Below are 24,851 nucleotides of genomic sequence, written 5' to 3'. Positions count from 1 at the left end.
AAAAATTAGTTTTATTTATTCATTTATTTATTTATTTTATGATATACTAACAAAGAAATTATCATTTTTGTTAATATCTCCGTTTTAATTTTTAATTTTTTTTGGTAGTTAACCATATATTCATAAAAAAACAATTTCCAAATTACGTGACGAATAGTGAAGTATTGCGCGTTAGCGTGACAAACACAGGCGACTTCTCCTCAACATGAAGTTAAGATGACGATCGACAGTTGAACAAACATCGCATTTGATCTCTCCCTTTGACTTTTGACCTTTGAATTCACGATCATCATCTTCTTCATTTGCCCCCCTCCATAATTTTATGCCAATCTTTGCAGAAAACCTGTACCCCATTATCTCTGCATAATTTTCCATTCATTCACCCAACACAACAAATGAAAACTCCCTTTAAAAAACTGCGTGGGTTAGGGCTACACCGGCATAATACTCATCGACCTCCCGCTCAATTGGATGAGCTTTCGCAGGCTTCCCAGGTTTAATTTCTATTTTCGCTTTCCGTCGATAGGAATTTCAAACCAACAAATTTTGATTTTGAGGATAATTTCCGTTTTCCCCTCGCAATTCGTTTTTAGGTTTTTATCAATTGATTTTCCAAAGGGGCTAGTTTTTAGTGCTCGTCGATCATAAATTTATGCTAGGCTTTTTGTAATTGAATTAGATCTTATTCAGACTTGATATTGACTTTCAGTCAACGGCTTCATCGATTATCTTAGTCTATGCTGAAAGCTAAAATTAAGGAACAGCCTTATTAAGATCAATATCTCGTATCGTAAATTGGCGAAGCAAACGTATAATTGCGATTGTAGATTATTATGATTTCTTTACTATTTTTGTGTTTTGCAGGACATGCATGACATGAAAGATTGCTATGACAGTTTACTTTCTGCAGCAGCAGCCACAGCGAACAGTGCTTACGGTATTTGACTGACACCTTTTCTGAACAAATAAAAATTATGCGTGGATTGATACGTGATGCTGATAATCTGTTTCAGAGTTCTCGGAATCATTACGGGAAATGGGAGATTGTCTTCTCGAAAAAACCTCATTAAACGATGATGAAGACAGCGGTGAGTTTGAAGCTTATGAGCTTCATTATATTCTAAAATCCTAAAACCCAATGATTTTGCAGGTAGAGTCTTGCTAATGCTGGGAAAGGTGCAGTTTGAAATCCAGAAGCTGGTGGATAATTATGTGAGTTGCTATTTAGTGATTTTAGGATCATAGAATTTTTAGTGACGGTTGCAAGATGTTCCTTTTTCAGCGTGCACATATTTCTCGCACAATCACAGCCCCTTCAGAGTCCCTTCTCAGTGAATTGCGTGTTGTTGAGGTTTGTAGACTTGTAGTTGATTTTTTATGACATGAAAAGGGTAGGCTAGCTATCTGAATGCTGATGATTTTTGTTTCAGGAAATGAAAAGGCAGTGCGACGAGAAGAGGTTTGATTCTGAAACTTATTCATTCAAACTTAAATGTTTAACGTTTGTGAAAAGAAAAAGAATGTATAGTAAGCTATTGCGATTGTATGGATAATAATTGTACCAGGATGACGTATGATGAGATGAAAATACGACACAAAGACAAGAGAAAATCAGGAGGAGAATACGTGTCTTCCAATCAGCTGCGAGCAGCTCAAGAAGAATTTGATGAGGACGCCACTTTATTTGTTTTCCGCATGAAGTCTTTGAAAAAGGGTCAGTCCCGTAGCCTTCTAACACAGGCTGCTCGCCACCATGCTGCTCAGATGTGTTTTTTCAGGAAGTCTCTCAGATCTCTTGAAGCGATCGAGCCGCATGTTATGTTAGTGACCCAACAGCAGCATATCGATTACCAGTTCAGCGGCCTTGAAGAAGAAGAAGACGACGATGCCGATGACGATGATAGAAACTCTGTTTTTCTTACTGATGATGACACTGAAGATGACAGCGAAGAAGACATGCATCAAGATGGTGAATTGAGCTTTGAGTACCAGAGGGGCGATCCGAAAAATGAAGCTTCTAGCTCAGAAAACTCCATGGAGGTGAATCTGATGCTTCTCTAATTACAGGCTGTTGTTGGTTGTTTTTTTTTTTTTTTTTTTCTCTCTCTCACCAAACCTGTTTGTTTGTTTTTTTCTTTCTACAATACGCAGTTGGATAGCGCAGCAGACATTACCTTTCCACAAGTTGCAGTAAAGGCAAACATGGCGGAGCAGAGGAAACCCCTGTGGAGCTCATCTACATTTGGTGTAGAGGTGAATGCAGGCAGCAAATGCAAATCAGCACCGCTTTCTGCTTCTGCTGCGAGCAGTAATATGAATATGGAGCGGGACCCAAGACAGATGAGGCAGTCATCTGCTCGAAAGCTGAATACATATGTTCTCCCAACGCCAACATCACAAAAAACAAATAATAATAACAATAATTTGTGGCATTCATCACCTTTAGTATCCAGCAGCAGCAGCTCAGGACCAATTCATCCATCAGTACTCAGCAAACCCACTCCGCTACCCTCTCCAACAGCAAGTCAAATTGAGCAGCATCCAAGTGTTAGTGCCAAAAAAATCAAAATATATGCTTTCTCTGGTCCTTTGGCTGGAAGTAGTAGTAGTAGAAACAGGACTCCTTTATCTGCGACTGTGAGTGGTCCTATTCCTATCACACACACACCATTGGCCTCAACTACAAAACTATCCGGTGGTAATACTAATACTAATAGTAACAGTTTTGTTTCATCACCTAAAATCAGTGAACTCCATGAGCTCCCCAGACCTCCTGCAAACTTAGCCTCTATAAAAGTCAAACCGCCTTTAAAACCTGCCTTCTCTGCTCCTTTGGTTACAATTACAAACAAGCCCCTTGGCCTCCATGCATCTTCTCAACGAATGCTTTCACCTTCGCCCCCTCGGACACCCATCTCCATCTCCATAAGGAACAGCTAAGCCAGTCGCTGCGTTATTACTTATATATAGCATATAGGTACTTCATCTTTCTTTCCTTTGCAAATCTATGCATGATCAAACTGTGGGTATATATATATTTTTGACTTATATGTAATTCATTTATGGAGTATTAGATTTAAGTTTGGTAGTATTTTGGCATCTTGCTTTTTGTTGAGATATATATAATTGAGTGTGCAAGGATGAAAACGGATGATGATTGATTGATTGATTGATTTGAGCAAATGTTGCAACTGTTTGTGTAGTCAACTGTGAACCTACATCTTTTGCAATTGAAAAAAAACAAAAAAACATTTAGATTTAGCACTAGAATGTAAAGTCCTAGATAAAGCGACGCATGGGCCAGCCCGGTTGATCGCGTACCGGCTTCATGACAGAGCATCCGGCGGCGGTGGAAGAAGAAGCAAGGCCAAGAGGAAGAGGAAGATGGTGATGGAAACATGTTTTGCGGAGATTTTTGTGGTTCCTGAGAATACAACAGGAGTTGATCCTGCGGTTTAACTTTAGTCTTACAGGAATTGGCATTGCATCGAGTCCCATCAGGCGACCCACGGGACCCGGTGTGCACCAGATGACCCTCTCCCCTGCAACTTTTGCAGGCAAACAGCTTCTCAGATCCACTGCTACGGATGTTGGGTTTCGAAAGGAAGATCGATACATGGCGTCCTTCCCATCAAGAGAAAACCTCGGGTACTGATTCAGTGCGTTTCGGGCACACCGTAAGATGTCTGAGCTGTTGACACACGACATCCTATGCTCTTCCTGTAGCTTTGCTCTTGCTGCCATTTTCTCCTCCAAGTCCAACCGCATGATCATCTCCTCCAGTGTCGCCTGCTGCTGGCTGTTTCCCCCGGCCATGGGAGGAGACTTTTGCTGCTTCAGAGTGGAGGTGGAGGTGTCCCCCGTGCACAGGTTCTTCAACCCCTTGTTCATCTTCAAACCAAGGGAGTTGTGGAGGCCAAGGAACGACAGGTCTTTCATCACACAATGGAGGGAGGTACAGGTGGTGTTGTTGACTGTTGAGATATAGATAGATACATTGGTTGGAAAGACATTAAGGCAATCACATGAGACGGAGTAAAGAGGGAGGGAGGGAGGAGGCTTCACAAGATGTTTGCATGGAATTACTGATATCACAATTACTAACCAACCAACCAACCAACCTACCAACCAATTCATGTTCTCAAAAGCTTGCTAAATCTTTGTTGGAAAAATACTACCACCAATTAATAAACGGAACTGAAAATAATCACAACCAATTGGATTAAAACCCAACTAAGTTACTACAACTAGGGTCGGATAACATCTACAAAAACGGTAAGAGCCGTTGGAATAAAAATTTCGTCATATTCAGTTGAATTTATCATATAACATATTATGAGACGATGACATGATATTTGGTCATTGTTTGTGAGATTTTGAAATTTTACAAAAGATGTAAAAAATGTTTACAGGGTAAAAAAGTAAAAAAAAAAATCGAATATTTTAGGTTACTTTGCGCTCCAGCCCACATTCAATGCTATATGTTTATTTTGTTAATTGATTGTTTTTTTTCCATGCACATTTTTTTTTAATAACTATTATTATTATTTTCTTTTTGTAGAAATGGAAGTTTTTAAAATTTGAATATATATACAAAATAAGCATAGAATGTTTGAAGAATAACTTAAAAATGTTTAATTTTCTAATAATAAAAAAAACTAAAGTTATCTCCAAATGTCAAGAATATGTAATGAATACAAAAAGTTTTTATTTTATTTTATTTTTTATTTTTTTAAAGACCACATTCTAATTAAAATCATTTTTATTTATAAAAATATAATCAAAAAAATCGTCTTCAAATTTAAATAAAAATTAAAAGGTTTTTTTTTTTTTTTTTTTTTTTACTCTCACACACACACACAGGGCCGTTCCAAACATATTTTGGGCCCAGGGCGAGAGAAAAAAATAGGCCCCTAAAATACATAAATGTCATCAAGTTTTTTATAATAACTCAATAATTGAAAGAAAATTACCTGTGTTATCTTCTAAATATAACCATTTCCATAAAAAAAATTTGGACCCTTTTGAAAGATGGGCCCTGGACGGTCGCTCCTATCGCCCACCCTCTGGGACGGGCCTGCACACACACACACACACACACACACACACACACATATATATATATATATATATATATATATATATATATATGTTCATGTGAGACAACCTAATTTTGTGAGACCGTGAGACACATTTTTTTTATTTATTATTTTTTACTTTTTTTTTTAAATTTTTTTTAGTTAATTCAAGTTCCGAAAATAATATTTAAAAAAAGAATTTTTTGATTTTTCCATTTATTTTGCATTTTAAAATTATTTTTAGAATATGTACAGTGTAATATTGTATTTAGAATATTTCACGTATTTTTCAAAAAAAAAAATAGAATTTTTTTATATATTTTTTTTAGTTAATTCAAGTTACGAAAATAATATTTAAAAAAAGAATTTTTAGATTTTTCCATTTATTTTGCATTTTAAAATTATTTTTAGATTTGGTCTCACGATCTCACAAAATTAGAATGGTTTCAAATGAACCTGAACCTATATATATATATATATATATATATATATATATATATATATATATATATATATATATATATATATATATATATATATATATATATATATATATATATAAGGTTCTTATGTACAATATATTATGATTTTACACAGAGATTTTTTTTTTCAAAAATTAAGTAGTTTAGATATCACATTTATTTTATACCATTGTATGTTCAAAAAAAATATTAAAAATTCTATGATCCAAAATAAGATAATTCAAAATATTTATGATAAAAAAATTATAATTTAATAGGTTTATGATTCTTAATTTGTTATGATAAATATTATGATTCAAAATCATTAATATCTATACTTGTATCTTTTATGATTTAAATTATATGATTCAAAAAATAATATGAGACAAAATTTTATTAATCTCAAATTATATATCCAAAATGTTATGAACCAAATTTGTTTTTAAAAAAAGTCTATGTGAAAAATTTATTTGGTTGGATATGTTATCATTCATGAACACCGTTCTATCTTTGTGGTACCATACATGATACGAGTTGAGTGGGTTCATGAACCTACTCCTCCCAACACTCTTTATTGTTCCACCATCAACCCCTCAATCATAACCCACAAACGCATCATATAATCAAATAATAAATATACAAAAGACTATTCTAATCTACTTGTTTAATCACATACTTGATGAGTTTTATAAATAACAAAAATCATATTTTAGGTGGAAAAATAAAAAACTTTAAGTATGCATACACCCTAAGAATCTTAGTTTTCAGTATTGAATGCAACAATCAATTTGAATATCAAGAACCCTATTGTTACCCTAGTATTTTCGAAATTAATGAAAGAGTATAGAAAACATACCTTTTGATTATGCTAGTAGATAATCAAAACAAAAACCTTTCTTGAAATTGTTTGGAAGCTAGCACCATAAATCTCATGCATTTGATGGTTCACACCCAACCCTAGTAACAAGGAGCCTTAAAGAGAGAGGATAGGGGAGCTCAAAATCTCAGCCTTGGCTTGTTATAAAGGAGTGAATAAATTATGAAGCTAGGGATGTGTTTATATAGTTGAAGGAAACTTTGGGCCATATCTAGGGTTTTTGGGATAAGACCTAGATTAATTAATATAATAATCAAGCTGCCTTATCTTCTTATCCTAACCCTATGGACGAAAATTCTAGGCTATTCCTACCCAATTTTCATCCCACCCAATCCCGTGGGATTCTAGATCCTTCCTGCTTCAACTTTCAATAAATAACCAAACAATCATTGTACTTTTAATTAATCCAATTAATCCCAAAACTAATTCTAATTAATTTTTGATTAATTATTAATTAAACAATACAATTTCTAATTAATATATTATTTTCAAAACATATTAATAAATTCATTTTGATTTCTAATTAATTTATTGATCACATAATAAATTAATAAACCAGTCTCTCTATCTCTTTCTCTCTCTCTCTCTCTCTCTCTCTCTCTCTCTCTTTCTATCTCTTTTTCTCTCTTTCTCTCTCTCTCTCTCTCTCTCTCTCTCTTCTCTCTCTCTCTCTCTCCCCTCTCTCTCTCTCTCTCTCTCTCTCCAAAAGTCATCCTTTTCAATTACTAGGTTTGAGGGCAACCTAAACGAACTTTGCTAATAATTCACGACTATATTAATTTAGTTATTAGCTTAGACATCTAATCCAAGAATACTAACAATACAACTACATCATATCACACAAAGGATATATAGATTGTCACACATAGTATATTGAAAAAACTCACTTGAAAGAAGAACTGAATATCATACATATGTGAATCCTTAAAGAGATCAACTACTAATACCACCTAAATTAGACAGAGGCCAAACCTAACTCTATCATTCAAGTTTAGAAAAGTTTGACTAAAAATAAAACTAGTTAAAAAGTTAATGGTCAAAGGGTCAAAGGGTCAAAATCAACAATGAACGATCATGCGCTATGACCCAACTTCTGGCCACGTTGCAATCACTATGTGATAAGGTAGTCACCACCCAGTTCCAAAACTCGTGTCGTGATCCTTCCTTGATTGCGTCATGTTTTCGAGGCATAAGTCACCTTTCCATTAAGAACTTAATCCTTTAAGACCAAGGCTCATACTTCCATATATGAAACAAACAAGGGTCTTAATGGATAAAGTTTCCAACTTTTTCCAGATCTAAGACTTAATAAAAAATAATGACAAAGCCTAACTCTAAAGGAGTCCAAAATGACCAAAATCGTGTGCATGGCTCAAAAAGAGTCCATGCACACTCCAATTTCCACCATTAAAAGTCCAAAAATCATTCCATAACAAGTCTAAGGTTCCAAAGTTTCCCAAACTCCAAGAACATCAAGCCAAATGGACTAAAAATGACAAAAAATTAACCAAAAGCCTTAGGAATCTTTGTTATGTACAATGGTCTAGAAACAAGTGAGAAGGTTGGATTTTCATTGGAGAAACCTCATATTGGCACTAAATGACTAACTTTTTTTCAAGGATCACCAAAAGCTCCAAAAACATAACAACACACACACACACACAAAGGTGTAACATTTGATTTTAATAAGTAGTTTTGTATGGATTCTTGGATATGAAGATGGATGGGTTTTGGGAAATAATGTAACACTGTAAATTTTCAAACAACATTTTCATTTAAAATCACATTAATCACATTTACAGAATCACAAAAATTCCCAAAAATATCAAGTTATCAAAAACACATGTTTATAAATTGGTTAAAACACAATCCATGATCCTCCAAAACATATCTCTAACTCGTGTGTGTATAATCAAGCCGGTGCCTTTCCGTGATCCTGAAAAGTACCTGAAACACATAACACATAACACGGTAAGCATGAAGCTTAGTGAGTTCCCCAAAATACCACACATATATCTTTAGCATCTCATGGCTATGCTCAAATAAGACCCTCCGATCAACGTGTCTTAATGGGACCCTCAAGTCCTACGACTCGGGTGGACCCTCCGATCCTAACTCAGTAAGCTCAAAATAATACAAATCATAAATCACAAATACATAATGCAGGATATCACAATACTCAATATAAGCACATAAGACCCTTCGGTCACACAAAGATTACCATTCTAGGTAAGTATAGTGAGAAGACTCACCTCATAAGCAAGCAAGCAATTAACCTCGTACACGAATCTCGAACTAGCCTCCACCTAACACATAGGATAATTATCTCTAATTAACACTTAAATCACGACTCTAAATAAACTAAGTTATTTTCTCTCTCAAACTCTTGGAATGGGTAAAAGACCATTTTACCCCTCCATGGTCCCCATAATCCCTGTCTTGACTAACCCTAAAGTCAATGAAAGTCAACAGTCCATGTTGATCCAACTCGCCGAGTGCATCTATACGACTCGTTGAGTCCCCTCGTTTCCTCTGGAATGTCGCGAAAATCCAACTTAACTCGTCAAGTTGTCTTATCAACTCGCCGAGTTACTTATGTCCATACTCATCGAGGAAAACCCTAGCCAACTCGTCGAATCAGCTCATTGACTCGGCGAGTCCATTCAGTATATATTCTTATTCAGATGTTTTAAGGAAAATCTACAACTCCAAACTCTAGATCTAGCCTCCCAAGGATCGAATGTCACGTAAATCTACGAGCTTTTACGTTCATGCATGGCATATTAGGCTCATAATGCCAATACAAACTCCAACAAGGGTTAGATGCACAAAAGCTTGTCTCTGGCTCAATAAAGCTCGGATCTTTGGGTTCTTAAGTCCTCGTACAGTCCAGATCTAAGGTTTCAACCTCATGATATGCTCAAATAACTCATTGTCAAAAGATGGATGGGAGAAAACCCTAAAAACCTCCCTAAATTAAGATCTCAGAAAGGAAAGATCAAGATAGAAGCTTTTTACCTTTGCACTGAAGCTAATCACTGAATAACTATGGATCTACATACCCTCCCTGATCAAACACGCCAAGCTCTCCAAATCTCATTTCAAAGATGCATAAAACCACTCAATTTAACCTCTCTCTCTATCTCTCTCTCTGTCTCTCTCTATCACAAATCAATATGATCGATTAGGGTTTCACACAGGGGAGTTGGGTGGATGGTGAGGCGAAAATGAGGGCTTAAGGCCCTTTAAATAGGACATAAACCCATAAGATTAGGGTTTCCACTCACAACGCCAACTCTCCGATTTGGTCTCTCCGACTCATCGAGTTGGTTGAAAAACCCACGTGGTCAATTCGTCTCTACTCGACAAGTTGGGGCACCCACTTGTTGAGTTCCTCAGTTTACTCATAAATAATTATATAAATGTTATATCTGAGAGTTGGGATGTTACAAATAACCTAGCTCATGGCACATATAATTAATGGTTGTGGCCCATGCTATGTCATTACTTAGCGACATGATCTCAAGTTTGTCGCGACGTGACACCGTCTCAATCTAAAACCTTAGATCTCGATCCTTAAGCTCTATTTAAGTAATATAATGTTTAGGGTTTGCCTTAATTGTCATCCACCACCTCCAGAAACATTCATTCCCCCAAACCCTAGTCTCCATAAAGATTTTTGAGCCTTATTCTTATCTTTGTGAAGATTGGAAAAAAAAAGAGATCACTCTTGGTGCAAGGAAGCTCAGGAACAACCTATATCCAACATTCTGATCTCATATCTAGACCATTGTAAGTAAAAAGTTCCAAGCTTGATACTTTTCCTTTCCGATAGGGATTTATGGGGTTTCAGGTAGCTTTTGGTCCTTTTCTTGGTGTTCTTAGAGTTTGGAGAACTCTAGAACCTTATGTATGCCTTATTTTTTCTTCTGGAATTGTTAAGAAGTTAGAAAAATAGAAATGAATGCACTTATCTTTCTCCCATGCTTGAGTTTTATTTATTATAGAGTTAGGTTTAGAGTTTGAAATGACCGAGCCTTGGGAATGGTTAATGTTGGAAACTTTATTCGTTAGGTCACTTAGAAAGACTAGGTATGAAAGTATGAGCTTTTTTTGGAAAAGATTAAGAACTTAATGGAATAAGTGCATGAGACTGAAAAGCACGACATGACCAAGGAAGCATTACGCTAAGAATATAGGACTGGCGTGTTGAGTTCGAAAGTTATTGTGAGGTGTCGAAATATGTATGAGTCTGTTTTAGTGTCGAAGCATGTTTGTATGTTGTTTATTATAAGGGAATTATGTTTTAAAAGTTAAGAGTCTTAGTCCCTTATATTTTTTTGATGCTTTCCTGGTTCCTATGTATATGGGATGAATGCTAGAGTTATAGAGGAACTTTTGCTTTCCGTATTGTTCTCTCTAAAACATCTTTGTATTCCTTGAAAGCATAATTGAGACAAACAGACTTTTTATTTAGATCTTGTGCTCCTAATTCTTACATAAGTCGATTAAATCACAACTGCATTTGGTAGTAGAGCAGTATTCATACAGTTTTTGATGTGAAAGTTTTGAATCTCGTTCTAGATTCAAAATTTTCTGCTCTTTTGATTTTGAAATCTTTGTAGATTATCTATTTTGATTCAATTCTACATTTTATTGTTCAAATCGAGTATTTGTTGTCGATTTCTGATAGTTTTCATTGTTAGATCTCAATTTTTTAAACTTTCTTCAAAAATGTTTCGTACAACAATGATGAATTTTAACATGAACACCATGACTTCTTACTCTCATCTTCTTGGTTCTTCAACTAAGATTCCTATGTTGATTCCTGAGTTCTACAATCAATGGGTTGATCGTATGGAGGACTATTTGAATGGAATTGATGAAGATCACTGGAAGTGCATAATCAGTGATGTTCGTCCTCCTGTTGCTGTACAAAGTATTGAAACTTCTTCTAATAATCAAAATGTTATAGAACAAGCTGAGAAATTGTTAAAAAATGAAAATAAATGTATGCGTGACCTTCGTGGTACCCTTCCACCAATCATATATAATGATATGCGCAATTGTAAAACTTCAAAGGAGATTTGGGATACACAAAAAGAAAAGTATCAAGGAAGCGAGAAAACAAAGATCAGTTCAGTCAAACAATGTCTGTTGGAGATAGTAGAGTTTAAGTAGAAGGAAGGAGAATCAATTGAGTCTTATTATGACCGTCTGAATGAGCTCATATCCAAGTGTAATAGATATGGTGTAATAAGGTCAAGAATGGAGTTCAATCTCACTTTTATTATGGGCTTTTGAAAAAATGGAGAAATGTCAACCTTATGATAAAGACACAATAAAGTTTTGATTATTTTTCCTTGAATGATCTTTACAATGTGTTAAAAGCACATGAATTTGAAGTGAACGAGATTGCTGAGGAATCAAAGATCAGTCTAGGTGGTCCACTTGCTCTTGTTTCGAAAGTTGCTAGAAGAGAAGTTGAAAAAGAAATAGCTAAGAAGGAGAATTTGGAAGATGAAGGCCTGATCGTCAACTCTGATGACGAAGCTGTAGCTTTTTACACAAACAACCGAGTAAAGAAAATTTTCAAAAATCCTTTTAATGCGAAGTCACAAGCAAGTGATGTGAAAGGAGGTTTTGCTAGAAATTCAGTAAGTGAAGAGAAGAAAGTAGAGAAGAAGGAGATCAAGTATGAAGATGCAAAAATGGAGAAAAAGCTTAAAGGTGACTATAGATTCGACTGCCATCACTTTAATGGAGCGAATCATATGCTAACGATTGCATGTTGCGAGAAAGGGATGAAAAGAAGAACATGGTCAAATACGAAGTATATTATATTGAAAGATTGGAGGAGGTAAGAGCAAAAACAAAGGGGATATCACTTGTGGCCAGGGGTATGGATAGCGATGAAGGAACCTACCAAATCTGGCCATCTAGTTCTGATGATGAAGAAATGCGAAACCCTACACATGGGGCTATGTTCGCAAAGCTTGAGGAAGAGGAGGAAGAGAAATTAAATGGGAAGTGTTTTGTTTTGACATCTACTTACAAATCTCCCATGAATTCGCAGATACATTCTCTTCTACAATATTTTAATATTCCATTTAGTGCATATGATTGGATGTTATCTGAGTTTGATAAAGCTATTACTTATGTTAATGATCTTCTTAATTATGATAGTAGTGATGCGGAAAAGTTCAATAAACAACCACTACAAACTCAGAGGATATGGGAGTCGAAGAAATCTAAAATAGATCACTTAGCATTGCAAGTTGTAGATGTCGAATATAGTTGTGAGGTGTCGAAGGGCATAGATAGTTTCGTAACTTTGTTATTTTATTATAAGGGCACTTTATTTATCAAATCTTTTAGTGTTCAGTCCCTTATATTTTTTGTGTGCTTTCATGATTCCTATAAATATGAGATATTGTCACACCCCAAAACCAAGAACGGCGGAAACGTTCCGGGGTGTAACACGTCATGTGAAGTATCATAACAGTGTAAAGTAGAAAACAAGCAACAACATCATCCATTGCATTAAAAGTAAAGTTTTAATACATGTGTGTTCTTTCATAATGTACAGTAATAAAATGAATAATCAAAATAAGATGAGTCTTGTCTGAGCTCCGTCTTCTCAAAACTTGGCCATCGTACCTATCTAACCGGTGGCCTGAGAATACAAGTTATTTTGAAAGCGAGTATCAGCCTAAAGCTGGTGAATTCATAAGTATTTAAGTGTCATTGTCTTGTTTTGGAAATCTGTTATGAATGCCATGTAAATCTTTAAATGAAACAGTTGATATAAGTATGAAAACCCTAGAAAATCCATTATTTCCTACTAGTATGAAATGTAGTCTTCTACCAAGACCCGAATGTTTTGTAAGTAAAATGATAGTTTTTCCTTTCTTCTGACTGTTACTAAAAGTACTTATTCTAACTCATTGTTTATGCGAATGTATCACAAAATAAAGTAATAGGAAAATGTACTAATGTAATTGTTATCCTTTTGTATTAGGATTAACACGACATCGCGAAAAGCATAATGTATAACCTAATGAACATCCGAAGATTATCCAATTTTCCTCTCTAGCAGCAGCAGGGAGGAGGTAGGGTTAGTCCCGTAATCCATTTCCTAATATAAGTATTAACCGTAGGCATCCGTAGATGTTCATCAACCTCTGTAGCGAACAGTAGGCCCAAGGAATGGTTAGTCCCGTAAAGGTACTCCTAGTATAAGTAATAACTGTAGGCATCTGTAGATGTTCATCAACCACTGGTGCTAATCAGCTGGGATTCGGAATGGTTAGTCCCGTCTAGATATCCCGTTGAGCAGGGATAAGCAGGACAATTTACACAGAAGGTACTAATAAATCATCCTCGTGAATCGAGATACAAGTATTCATGTGAGGTGTTCGTGTAAAGTATTCATGTATCATGTAAGCATATGTAAGCGTACTCATGTATCATGTAAGCATATGTAAATGTACTCGTGTATCATGTAATGTACTGGTATAGACTCATGAATGAACTAACTCTTGTGTGATTCCTTGTAATAGGAATAATGTTTTGTATCTTCTAACTATCCCTATGAGAATTAATTGGAAGGTAATTGGTTGTTCAAGTTGGTTAATACACCCTTGCTACACAAGAGTGTGGGAAACTAAATGAAGGATGAAAACTATAACCTCAATACATATATAAGAACATACGTGTGTAAGTATAGTTTTATTCAAAAAGGTAAAAATGGTTTTGTAAGACATCTAAGAGTTTTAAACAATAATAAAGAGTGACTTGATGTCATTTTAAATAAACATTGCAAAAGTAATACATTTGATAACAAAGTATTTTTAAGATAGAAAACCCTTTCATGCATCACATTTTGTAGTATGTGAAATCTGCTGGATGGAAACACAGTTATAAAATACATATGAGTGATTTAATAACATGCTGTTTTCTACTTGTATTCCCCCCACTAAAGCATTTAAAATCTTTTAAAACATTGATTAAGGGGTATGAACTCACCTATAGATGGTGGTTTGGATGTACTAAACGGTGCCGGATTGTAAGGTGTCAAGTGAGGACTTGTACACACACTATGACCCTAATGAACATATAATCACACATGTATGCACCCAATTAGTCTTAAACTACTAATTGTAAATGTGAAGACATCCTATAACATAATAACCACTTTATATAAGTGTTATAAGCCTTAAGGATTGCATCTAAGTTGTTGTGGGACAAGGCAATTGGGTTTAGGGTTCCAAAAGACCGTATACATGAGTTTACACTTCCATAAACATCACACAAGGAGTTTACGATCGTAAACCCTTGAGTTTACGGTCGCGAACTCCTAAGCTTGGTGTTATTTTGTGTTTTGAAGTTCTAAATGATCCCTAGAAGCATTCCAACTTGGTGGATTAATTCTTGGAAGGGTTTAGGACACTAATAACCTCCTTTGAGGAGTTTACGGCCCCAAGGCCAATTCCTTTGGAGTTTACTACCGTAAACTCTCATGGAAGGGGTGTTTTTATGCTTTTCAAGTCCAATGCACATGTAGGATAGGTTCTAGACATTTATCTAAGGCAAATGAAGGCCTTAGGCACACTTTGGTGCCCTTGTTTGATGTTCACGGCCCATGAACCATATTAGGGCCGTAAACTCACTTTAGGAGGGGTTTTTGATGTTTTAAAGAGCTTAAATTAACTAGGAGTAAATATAGGTAATTGTCTAAAGCTTTAGGAGTGTTAAAAGCACTCTTTGGACCTTGTTTTTGGAGTTGACGGTCCAAAAATTTCTTGGGCCGTGAACACCTAAACTTTGGTGTTCTTTAGGTGATTTCAAGTCATATACACACTATCATACGAGCCTAAGGTAGTTACAAATCACGGGGGAAGGACTAGGCATCTTTTTAGGAGTTTACTCCCCAAGGTGTTCTTGGGCGGTAAACTCCCGAATCTAGTTGTTTTGTTATGAAATTGATGTTATTAAGCACATTATAAGCCATATAATACAACTAGAGAAAGGTACTCACGATTTGGGATGAAAACCCGAAGATCCGCGAGAGAGAATTGGATTTTCCCTAGTTGGAAATGCAACATATGAATGATTATGGCTCAAAATTCTATATATAGTCCTGAGATTTTTGGAAGAAAATATTTCATTCTCGGAATGAACGCTAATATCATAGAGTATTGGAATAACATTGTTGCACAAAACCCTAGTGCATCCACTCTCCTGATATCTCCTTAAGTGCTACACCTGAAATACTCAAACTTATACCCAAAGTCTGGAGTTTCACTGTAACTGTTCTAACTTCTATTGGCTTGATATGTTTTGTTCAGAATGGAAATTTTGGGTTGTCACATCATCCCTCTGTTATAGGGAATTTCGTCCCAAAATTAGAATTTAGATAAGGAAGTAGGTATGAATGATCGAGTCGTGAGGAGGAAACTTCCTAATCGATTGGTTCTAACGCTCCTAAGTGAAATCGGGTTCTCGGTTGGTATCCCAACGAACCCTCACTAACTGGCGACGACATTGCTTCGTCCGCTTGACCTCTCGATCGATGGTTACTACGGTTCTAATACGAAGGCGAGGATCTCGACGAGTGGCCTTACAAGAGTCCTAACGGAAAATGTATGGTTTCACGATCGAGACGCAAAGAGTAGAATGTACGTTACTGAGTTCACAAAGTAGATCTAGTCTGTGAGATACAAGACCGATTCTGGTAAGAATCTCAGAGGTCCTATCTATCATGGATTTAGCTTTCCACGCTTTACGAAGCGTATTAAGTCGTTCCCAGAGTGAGACTTCCTAAAGAACTTGGTCTCTAATTTGGAACCTCCAAGGTTTCCTTTTCTTGTTTAACTTCCCAGTCAAGGGCCACTCCTTGTTGGGTCAAAGTCGAAGGGTTTCTGTAATTTGCGAGGAGTTTTGAACTACGATAGTAGGTCTACACGACCTAAAATTTGGCGGATTTCTATAGGCGTCTCTGGCGTTGACAAATTCTCAAGGGTTTTGAAAAATTGAAAGAGTACTAAAAAATTCCCACATTACTAACAATGTGTCTCAGGAATCTGACTCTTCAATTTCAGAACTCGGGTTTTAGAGAACTTCACGAAAGTTCCTTTGAAGGTAATGTTTCTATGGGTTCTTTCTTACTACGAGGGTAGATAAGTAAGTCATTACAAGGAGAATGACGAACTGATCCCAGTAAGAAAGATGTACCCTACTCATTTAGCTCATGAATACTATGGGCGTATTGGTCCCATCCGAGGGGTATCATTACGGACTCAAAGTGTCCGTATCGAGTTTGGAGGGTAGTCTTTAGGACATCTTTCCCTAACACTCGAACTAGCGATATTCGGATCTCAGGTCCATTTATGAAAGTAGTTATTTCCCTGCGTTTGCTAAATCGACTCATCTATGCGAGGCAGAGATAACGATTTCTAACGGAAAATCATAATGGAGTCCCTGATCGTCAAGGTACATATGATGAAATCCGTCGACTTCTGGAAGAATAAGACCGGAGATCTCAAGTGTGAGGAGCCTGGTCTTCCAATCCTACTGTTGAGTAGTTCGCTGTGTTGTCCGGGTTGTTCTTGTATCTCTGTAGGTGTTTAGACTGTGAAGCGATCTGGTTATAAGAGTCATACTGGGTTCTAAGTTTGTTCACATGCCAATGTAATTACTCAAAGTCTTGGGCAGTCTCCGTCCTGAAGTTCATATTAAAATTCATACATGGTTCAATAATCACAATCTCGTGTATACGAGTCGTATATATTTAAGATTGAAAAGGTAGTCGAATAACTAATTCCTCCTTAAGCTCACATCCCATCGAGGGAAAAGAAGTTAAAGTGGAATCATCAATTCTAAACCTGTAGAACATTGATTATATATCACTCTTATGTATACATTCTTTAGTGATAGCTCAACCGTATGAATCTTTGGATTGAACTTGACGTACTGCACGAGTGATACTGCGAGGATTCCTTCGAAAAGGAAAAGAACTATGCGATACTCCATGCATGAGTACTTCGATGTTCTGATATGACGGCTTCGCTAAAAGACGTTTACTGAGAAAGAGATGTACTTATGAAGCAGGTATTGCGAGGATCGAATTTACTCGAGTTATATGATAAAGTTGGAATCATATGGAAACTAAAGACATTAGATTTGAGCATAAGGCATTATAGACAAAACAGAACAGTGAAACTTTTAACTGGGTTACAATACTTTTAGAGTAACTATAGGAATACTGCTGCGAACAAAGTATACTACAAAAGACTAGTATACGCAGCACGAGAGTCCCTTAACTGACAGGATCTTGCAAAAGATAAGACTCGAGTTGCACTAGTTTTGGATGGTTCATAAGTCTGTTACAAAGAAACGCCAAATTTACATTAACATGGGTCCAGAGTAGCCTCTCCTGCGGTGGTGGTCGGTAGTATACTTCCGTCTGTACCAGCATTTGCTGCCTCAGAGCAGTTCCTTTTGTAGTGACCCACCTTGCCACAACCGTAGCAAGCCTGGTTCACACCGTTGATGGGCACTTGGTTGATCGGCCTTGTTAGCCTTTTGCAGTAACGTATGGTGTGCCCCTTTCTGTTGAAGTTTGAGCATTGCATCTCCCGACAAGGTCCATGGTGGTGATAACTGCATTTGATGCATTTTGGGAGATTTCTAGCGTTTTGTCTGGCTGGGTTAGGTACAATTGGGATGCCCGAAGGGATGGTAGTAGGAGGTACTGATGTCGTGGTTATGAAGGTTGTTACTGGTGGTTGTTTCCTGTTTGCCCTTCGAAGCGATTTGTCCTTAGATTTACCCTAAGACTTCTGTTTGTTACACTTGGTCTTGGGACTCGGGGAGTCGTGGTAGTTTGCTGCTCATTGAGGTGCTTGATTGTTACTCGGATTGGAATTTGTGTTAACAATCTCGCTAACGTTTGCGTTGTTAGCGTTAAGGTGGGTCAGAATAGCTGACACGGCAGCCAAAACTGCATCTTGAAAGGTAGCTGCATCAATCTGAAGAGTTGGTGGTTGGTTGATGGGCTGATCGTTTTTCTTCGGTGACATGATTCTATTACACGGAAAGAAAATGAATTTGTGAGCGAGAATGGTTGAACCTAGACGTAGTTCGACTGTTATGTAAAAGAAGTATGTTTTCGTGAGTTTGACCTGCATCCCTATGATGCAGTCCTAATACGGATTGGAAGTGTGTTCGTGAAGGTTTGACCTACATCCCTATGATGCAGTCCTAGAAATGAGTAGATGTAAGTTCGTAGAATGGTCTCAAGACGTTTTTCGTTCAATCCGAGGTATCGATGGTTGGTGAATAATAGGATCCAATAATAAAAAAGACTTGGAAATGTCTCCGGATCTAACATGCTATAGTCCAATTACTTGACTAAAGCATGTTTCAGATAGACTCTTATGAGATTATGATAAGAGTACTTGAATAAAGAAGGACGCAAAAGTTAGCCGAATGTCAATATTTTTGATATTCATGACGTAAAAGTTCGGGAAAATTGACCTTTGTAAAAGGTCTTACATCATATCTAGAGAAGATAGTCCTTGACAGCATAAAGACCTAACCAAAAGTACTTACAGTACAAGGTAATTTCATAGAAAATGCCACATCGGGCATAGATAGAAAACAATTCCTTTTTAACAAGGAAAAATAAAGTAAAGCGTCTACCACCGGCGACGGTCATCCCTCTGGTGAGCTCTCAGTTCATCCAGTTGACGTTCCATATCAAGTAGGTATCTTTCGTATACCCTTTGACGTACTCGGAGCTCAATGACTTCGGCTCGGGTTTCAGCTAGTGCTTGCAGCAGGGTTTCGTGGTATCTCTCAGATCTCTCCTGAGTATGTTCAAGGCTGTTGGTGCGAAGGATATGCATCCCTCCATTGGTGTCAACTTCCTCGATACGACGTAGAGCTGTCCCGCCCTAAATTTCATTTCGGGTAACTCTACGGATCAGGATTGGTAGAGCTCTATCTGCTGTGCTCCCTTCATTTACGTTGTAGAAGCTTCGGTCTCCATTAAACGGAATAGGTTGATATTGATCTTCGCTCCATGCTTCCAAACATTCAAACCATGGAGGCGTTGGGCCATGAAAAGCCGGATGAGGGTTAGCAATTGGAACGGGAGCTGCCTGGGGTAGGCTCTCAACCTCGGGTTCGGAGTTAGCCCCATCCGAAAGGTCTTCATCATGGTGATCATTCAAAGGAATCGGATGATCATTCTCTGGTTCTTCTCCAAACCATCCAGCAATGACTTCGTTTGGAAGGTACTGGTTGCCGTGGGGATGGAGTTCAGCCATGTTATCTACGCGAGAATTGGGGTAAGAAAATAAGTATTAGACGAAACTATCTAGATAATTATTTAGAAAATCTTCATTAGTTACATCGCTATTTGTGAAGTGCATAGTAGTTATATGTAATCGAAATAGGGTAGGCCTTCGAATAAGTGATATTAACTCCAAATTCACACAGAATAGGGGTAAAGTAAAAATTTTCACAGATTCTAAGCCTATAACATCCTAATTACATATAGCCTTAGTGTATCCACTTAGAAACTATCAACTTAGAAATGAAGATCCCGTTTTAGTTCTTAAGTATAAAGTACTCATAGTAACATCAAATACTCCTATAGTATTTTAAGTTTAATGTTATGTTCTACTGTTCTCATTGTGGTAGGGTTGGTAAGATTTTAGACTTGTTTAAACCACACAACTACACTTAGGCACATGCTAGTCAATCCTTGGATAATATAGGTGATCAGGCTATATCTTCCCAGTTTTTACTATATGTCTCTAAGTCCACCTGTGTTGCCCAACAATTGTAATTCTTTTGTACTGTCCTAGTGACACTGATTTTAGTATGAATGCAGCACGTATACTTTATTAAAAAATTTATTATTTAAAGTATAAATTCTTGGTCAGAGTATTTTTAATCCCTTATGTATTTATAGTTAGTATATCTTTTATGGGTTGATATACTCAATTCACTATAAACAATGCTCTGATACCAATCTGTCACACCCCAAAACCAAGAACGAAAGAAACGTTCTGGGGTGGAGGACGTCATGTGAAGTATCATAACAGTGTAAAGTAGCAAACAAGCAACAACATTATCCATTGCATTAAAAGTAAAGTTTTAATACATGTGTGTTCTTTCATAATGTACCACAATAAAATGAATAATCAAAATAAGACGAGTCTTGTCTGAGCTCCGTCTTCTCAAAACCTGGCCATCGTACCTGTCTAACCGGTGACCTGAGAATACAAGTTATTTTAAAAGCGAGTATCAGCCTAAAGCTGGTGAATTTATAAGTATTTAAGTGTCATTGTCTTTTGGAAATCTGTTATGAATGCCATGTAAATATTTAAATGAAATAGTTGATATAAGTATGAAAAACCCTAGAAAATCCCTTATTTCCTACTAGTATGAAATGTAGTCTTCTACCAAGACCCGAATGTTTTGTAATTAAAATGATAGTTTTTCCTTTCTTCTGACTATTACTAAAAGTACTTAGTCTAACTCATTGTTTATGCGAATGTATCACAAAATAAAGTAATAGGAAAATGTACTAATGTAATTGTTATCCTTTTGTATTAGGATTAACACGACATCGCAAAAAGCGAAATGTATAACCAAATGAACATCCGAAGATTATCCAATTGTCCTTTGTAGCAGCATCAGGGAGGAGGAAGGGTTAGTCCCGTAATCGATTTCCTAATATAAGTATTAACCGTAGGCATCCGTAGATTTCATCAACCTCTGTAGCGAACAGTAGGCCCAAGGAATGGTTAGTCCCGTAAAGGTACTCCTAGTATAAGTAATAACTGTAGGCATCTGTAGATGTTCATCAACCACTGGTGCTAATCAGCTGGGATTCGGAATGGTTAGTCCCGTCTAGATATCCCGTTGAGCAGGGATAAGCAGGACAATTTACACAGAAGGTACTAGTAAATCATCCTCGTGAATCGAGATACAAGTATTCATGTAAAGTATTCATGTAAGGTGTTCGTGTAAAGTATTCATGTATCATGTAAGCATATGTAAGCGTACTCATGTATCATGTAAGCATATGTAAATGTACTCGTGTATCATGTAATGTACTGGTATAGACTCATGATTGAACTGACTCTTGTGTGATTCCTTGTAATAGGAATAATGTTTTGTATCTTCTAACTATCCCTATGATAATTAATTGGAAGGTAATTGGTTGTTCAAGTTGGTTAATACACCCTTGCTACACAAGAGTGTGGGAAACTAAATGAAGGATGAAAACTATAACCTCAATACATATATAAGAACATACGTGTATAAGTATAGTTTTATTCAAGAAGGTAAAAATGGTTTTGTAAGACATCTAAGAGTTTTGAACAATACTAAAGAGTGACTTGATGTCATTTTAAATAAACATTTTAAAAGTAATACATTTGATAACAAAGTATTTTTAAGATAGAAAACCATTTCATGCATCACATTTTGTAGTATGTGAAATCTGCCGGATGGAAACACAATTATAACATACATATGAGTGATTTAATAACATCTGCCGGATGGAAACACAATTATAACATACATATGAGTGATTTAATAACATGCTGTTTTCTACTTGTATTCCCCCCATTAAAGCATTTAAAATCTTTAAATCGTTGATTAAGGTGTATGAACTCACCTGTAGATGGTGGTTTGGATGTACTGAACGGTGCCAGATTGTTAGGTGTCAAGTGAGGACTTGTACACACACTATGACCCTAATGAACATATAATCACACATATATGCACCCAATTAGTCTTAAACTACTAATTGTAAATGTTAAGACATCCTAGAACATAATAACCACTTTATATAAGTGTTATAAGCCTTAAGGATTGCATCTAAGTTGTTGTGGGACAAGGCAATTGGGTTTAGGGTTCCAAAAGACCGTATACATGAGTTTACACTTCCATAAACATCACACAAGGAGTTTACGATCGTAAACCCTTGAGTTTACGGTCGCGAACTCCTAAGCTTGGTGTCATTTTGTGTTTTGAAGTTCTAAATGATCCATAGAAGCATTCCAACTTGGTGGATTAATTCTTGGAAGGGTTTAGGACACTAATAACCTCCTTTGAGGAGTTTACGGACCCAAGGCCAATTCCTTTGGAGTTTACTACTGTAAACTCTCATGGAAGGGGAGTTTTTATGCTTTTCAAGTCCAATGCACATGTAGGATAGGTTCTAGACATTTATCTAAGGCAAATGAAGGCCTTAGGCACACTTTGGTGCCCTTGTTTGATGTTCACGGCCCATGAACCATATTAGGGCCGTAAACTCACTTTAGGAGGGGTTTTTGATGTTTTAAAGAGCTTAAATTAACTAGGAGTAAATATAGGTAATTGTCCAAAGCTTTAGGAGTGTTAAAAGCACTCTTTGGTCCTTGTTTTTGGAGTTGATGGTCCAAAAATTTCTTGGGCCGTGAAAACCTAAACTTTGGTGTTCTTTGGGTGATTTCAAGTCATATACACACTAGCATACGAGCCTAAGGTAGTTACAAATCACGGGGGAAGGACTAGGCATCTTTTTAGGAGTTTACTCCCTAAGGTGTTATTGGGCGGTAAACTCCCGAATTTAGTTGTTTTGTTATGAAATTGATGTTATTAAGCACATTATAAGCCATATAATACAACTAGAGAAAGGTACTCACGATTTGGGATGAAAACCCGAAGATCCGCGAGAGAGAATTGGATTTTCCCTAGTTGGAAATGCAACATATGAATGATTATGGCTCAAAATTCTATATATAGTCCTGAGATTTTTGGAAGAAAATATTTCATTCCCGGAATGAACTCTAATATCATAGAGTATTGGAATAACATTGTTGCACAAAACCCTAGTGTATCCACTCTCCTGATATCTCCTTAAGTGCTAAACCTGAAATACTCAAACTTATACCCCAAGTCTGAAATTTGACTGTAACTGTTCTAACTTCTATTGGCTTGATATGTTTTGTTCAGAATGGAAATTTCGGGTTGTCACAGATATGTACTAGAGATTGATAAGAATATTCATCATTTTCTGTCTGAATACTCTCTGTACTTCTGAAAGCATAATTGAGCCAAACAAATATTATTTAGATGTCGTGTTTATCAATCTTACTTTACCCTGATCTTTTCATTCGTACTCGATTTCATTATAACTACATTTGGTATTAGAGCAGGATTCATAAAGAATTACTCTAATTTTATAATTTTTTGTAAAAGTATTGAGTCTCGTTTTAGATTTCAATTTTCCGCCCTTTTACTTCCGAAAATCATCTTAGATTGTCTGTTGTGAATCAATTATGCGTTCTAATTGTATAATCGAGTGTTCGATTGCCGAATTATGAGTGTTTTAGCTGTTTGATATCAATTTGATTTGAGCTTTTGTCAAAATTTTCCGTACAATAATGGAAAACTTTAATGTGAACACGACGACATCTTACTCTCATCTCCTTGGATCATCAACGAAGATTTCGATGCTAATTCCTATGTTCTATGATCAATAGGCTAATCGAATGGAGGATTATTTGAATGGAATCGATGAAAAACTTTGGAAGTGTATCTTAGTGATGTTCATCCTCCTGCTGCAGTTCAAAGTATTGGAACTTAATACACAATAAATTTTTGATTACTTCTCTCTGAATGATCTTTAGAACGTGATGAAAGCACATGAATCCGAAGTAAATGAAATTACTGAGGAATCAAAGTTCAATTTAGGTGGTACACTTGCACTTGTTTCGAAAGTTAATAGGAAAGATGCAGAGAAATAGGTTGCTGAAAAATAAAGTTCGGATGATGTAGGCCAAATCATCAACTCTGAAGATGAAGTTGTGGCATTTTACTCTAACAATTGAGTAAATAATTATTTCAAGAAGCCGTTCAATACAAAGTCTAAAACAAGTGAAGTGATGGGAAGTTTTGTTGGAAAGTCTGGGAATGATGAGAAGAAAGTTGAGAAAAAGGAAGTTCATGTTGAGGAGGATAAGAAAGAGAAAAATTTGAAAGGTGATTCTGGATTTGACTGCCATTACTGCAATGGGGCGAATCATATGGCCAGTGACTGTATGCTGTGAAAGTGTGATGAAAAGAAAATCAAGGTCAAAGATGAAGCTTACTATGTTGAGATATTGGAAGAGGTTAGTGCTAAGACAAAGGGAATGTCTCTGGTGGCTAAAAGGTATGGATGAAGAAGATGGAACATACCAAATTTGGTCATCTGGTTATGATAATGATGAGATGTGAAACCCCACACATGGGGCTCTGTTCGCGATGCATGAGGAAGAAGATGAGGAGAAAATAACTAGGAAGTGATTTGTTTTGACTTCTTCACACAAATCACCAATGACTTCTCGGGGAGGTTCTCTTTTACAATCTTTTAATATCCCTTCA

At 36.4% G+C, this 24,851-nt stretch overlaps 1 protein-coding gene across 1 annotated transcript; it reads left to right on the top strand.

Moving 5' to 3' along the window:
* Positions 1-146: 146 nt before the first annotated feature.
* On the top strand, positions 147-3,091 carry LOC145041015 (hydroxyproline-rich glycoprotein family protein). The gene is made up of 8 exons (XM_078988902.1): positions 147-494; positions 865-937; positions 1,014-1,088; positions 1,151-1,212; positions 1,283-1,351; positions 1,431-1,459; positions 1,566-2,040; positions 2,152-3,091. Exons 1-8 carry the CDS (start codon positions 396-398, stop codon positions 2,938-2,940), a joined length of 1,671 nt encoding a protein of 556 aa, XP_078845028.1. The 5' UTR covers positions 147-395; the 3' UTR covers positions 2,941-3,091.
* The last annotated feature ends 21,760 nt before the right edge of the window (positions 3,092-24,851 follow it).

The sequence above is a fragment of the Lactuca saligna genome, chromosome 4 (assembly GCF_052625555.1).
Source record: "Lactuca saligna cultivar CGN05327 chromosome 4, ASM5262555v1, whole genome shotgun sequence".
Lineage (NCBI taxonomy): Eukaryota > Viridiplantae > Streptophyta > Magnoliopsida > Asterales > Asteraceae > Lactuca > Lactuca saligna.
The sequence above is the reverse complement of the archived record's forward strand: the minus strand, read 5'-3'. Positions and strand labels throughout refer to the sequence as shown.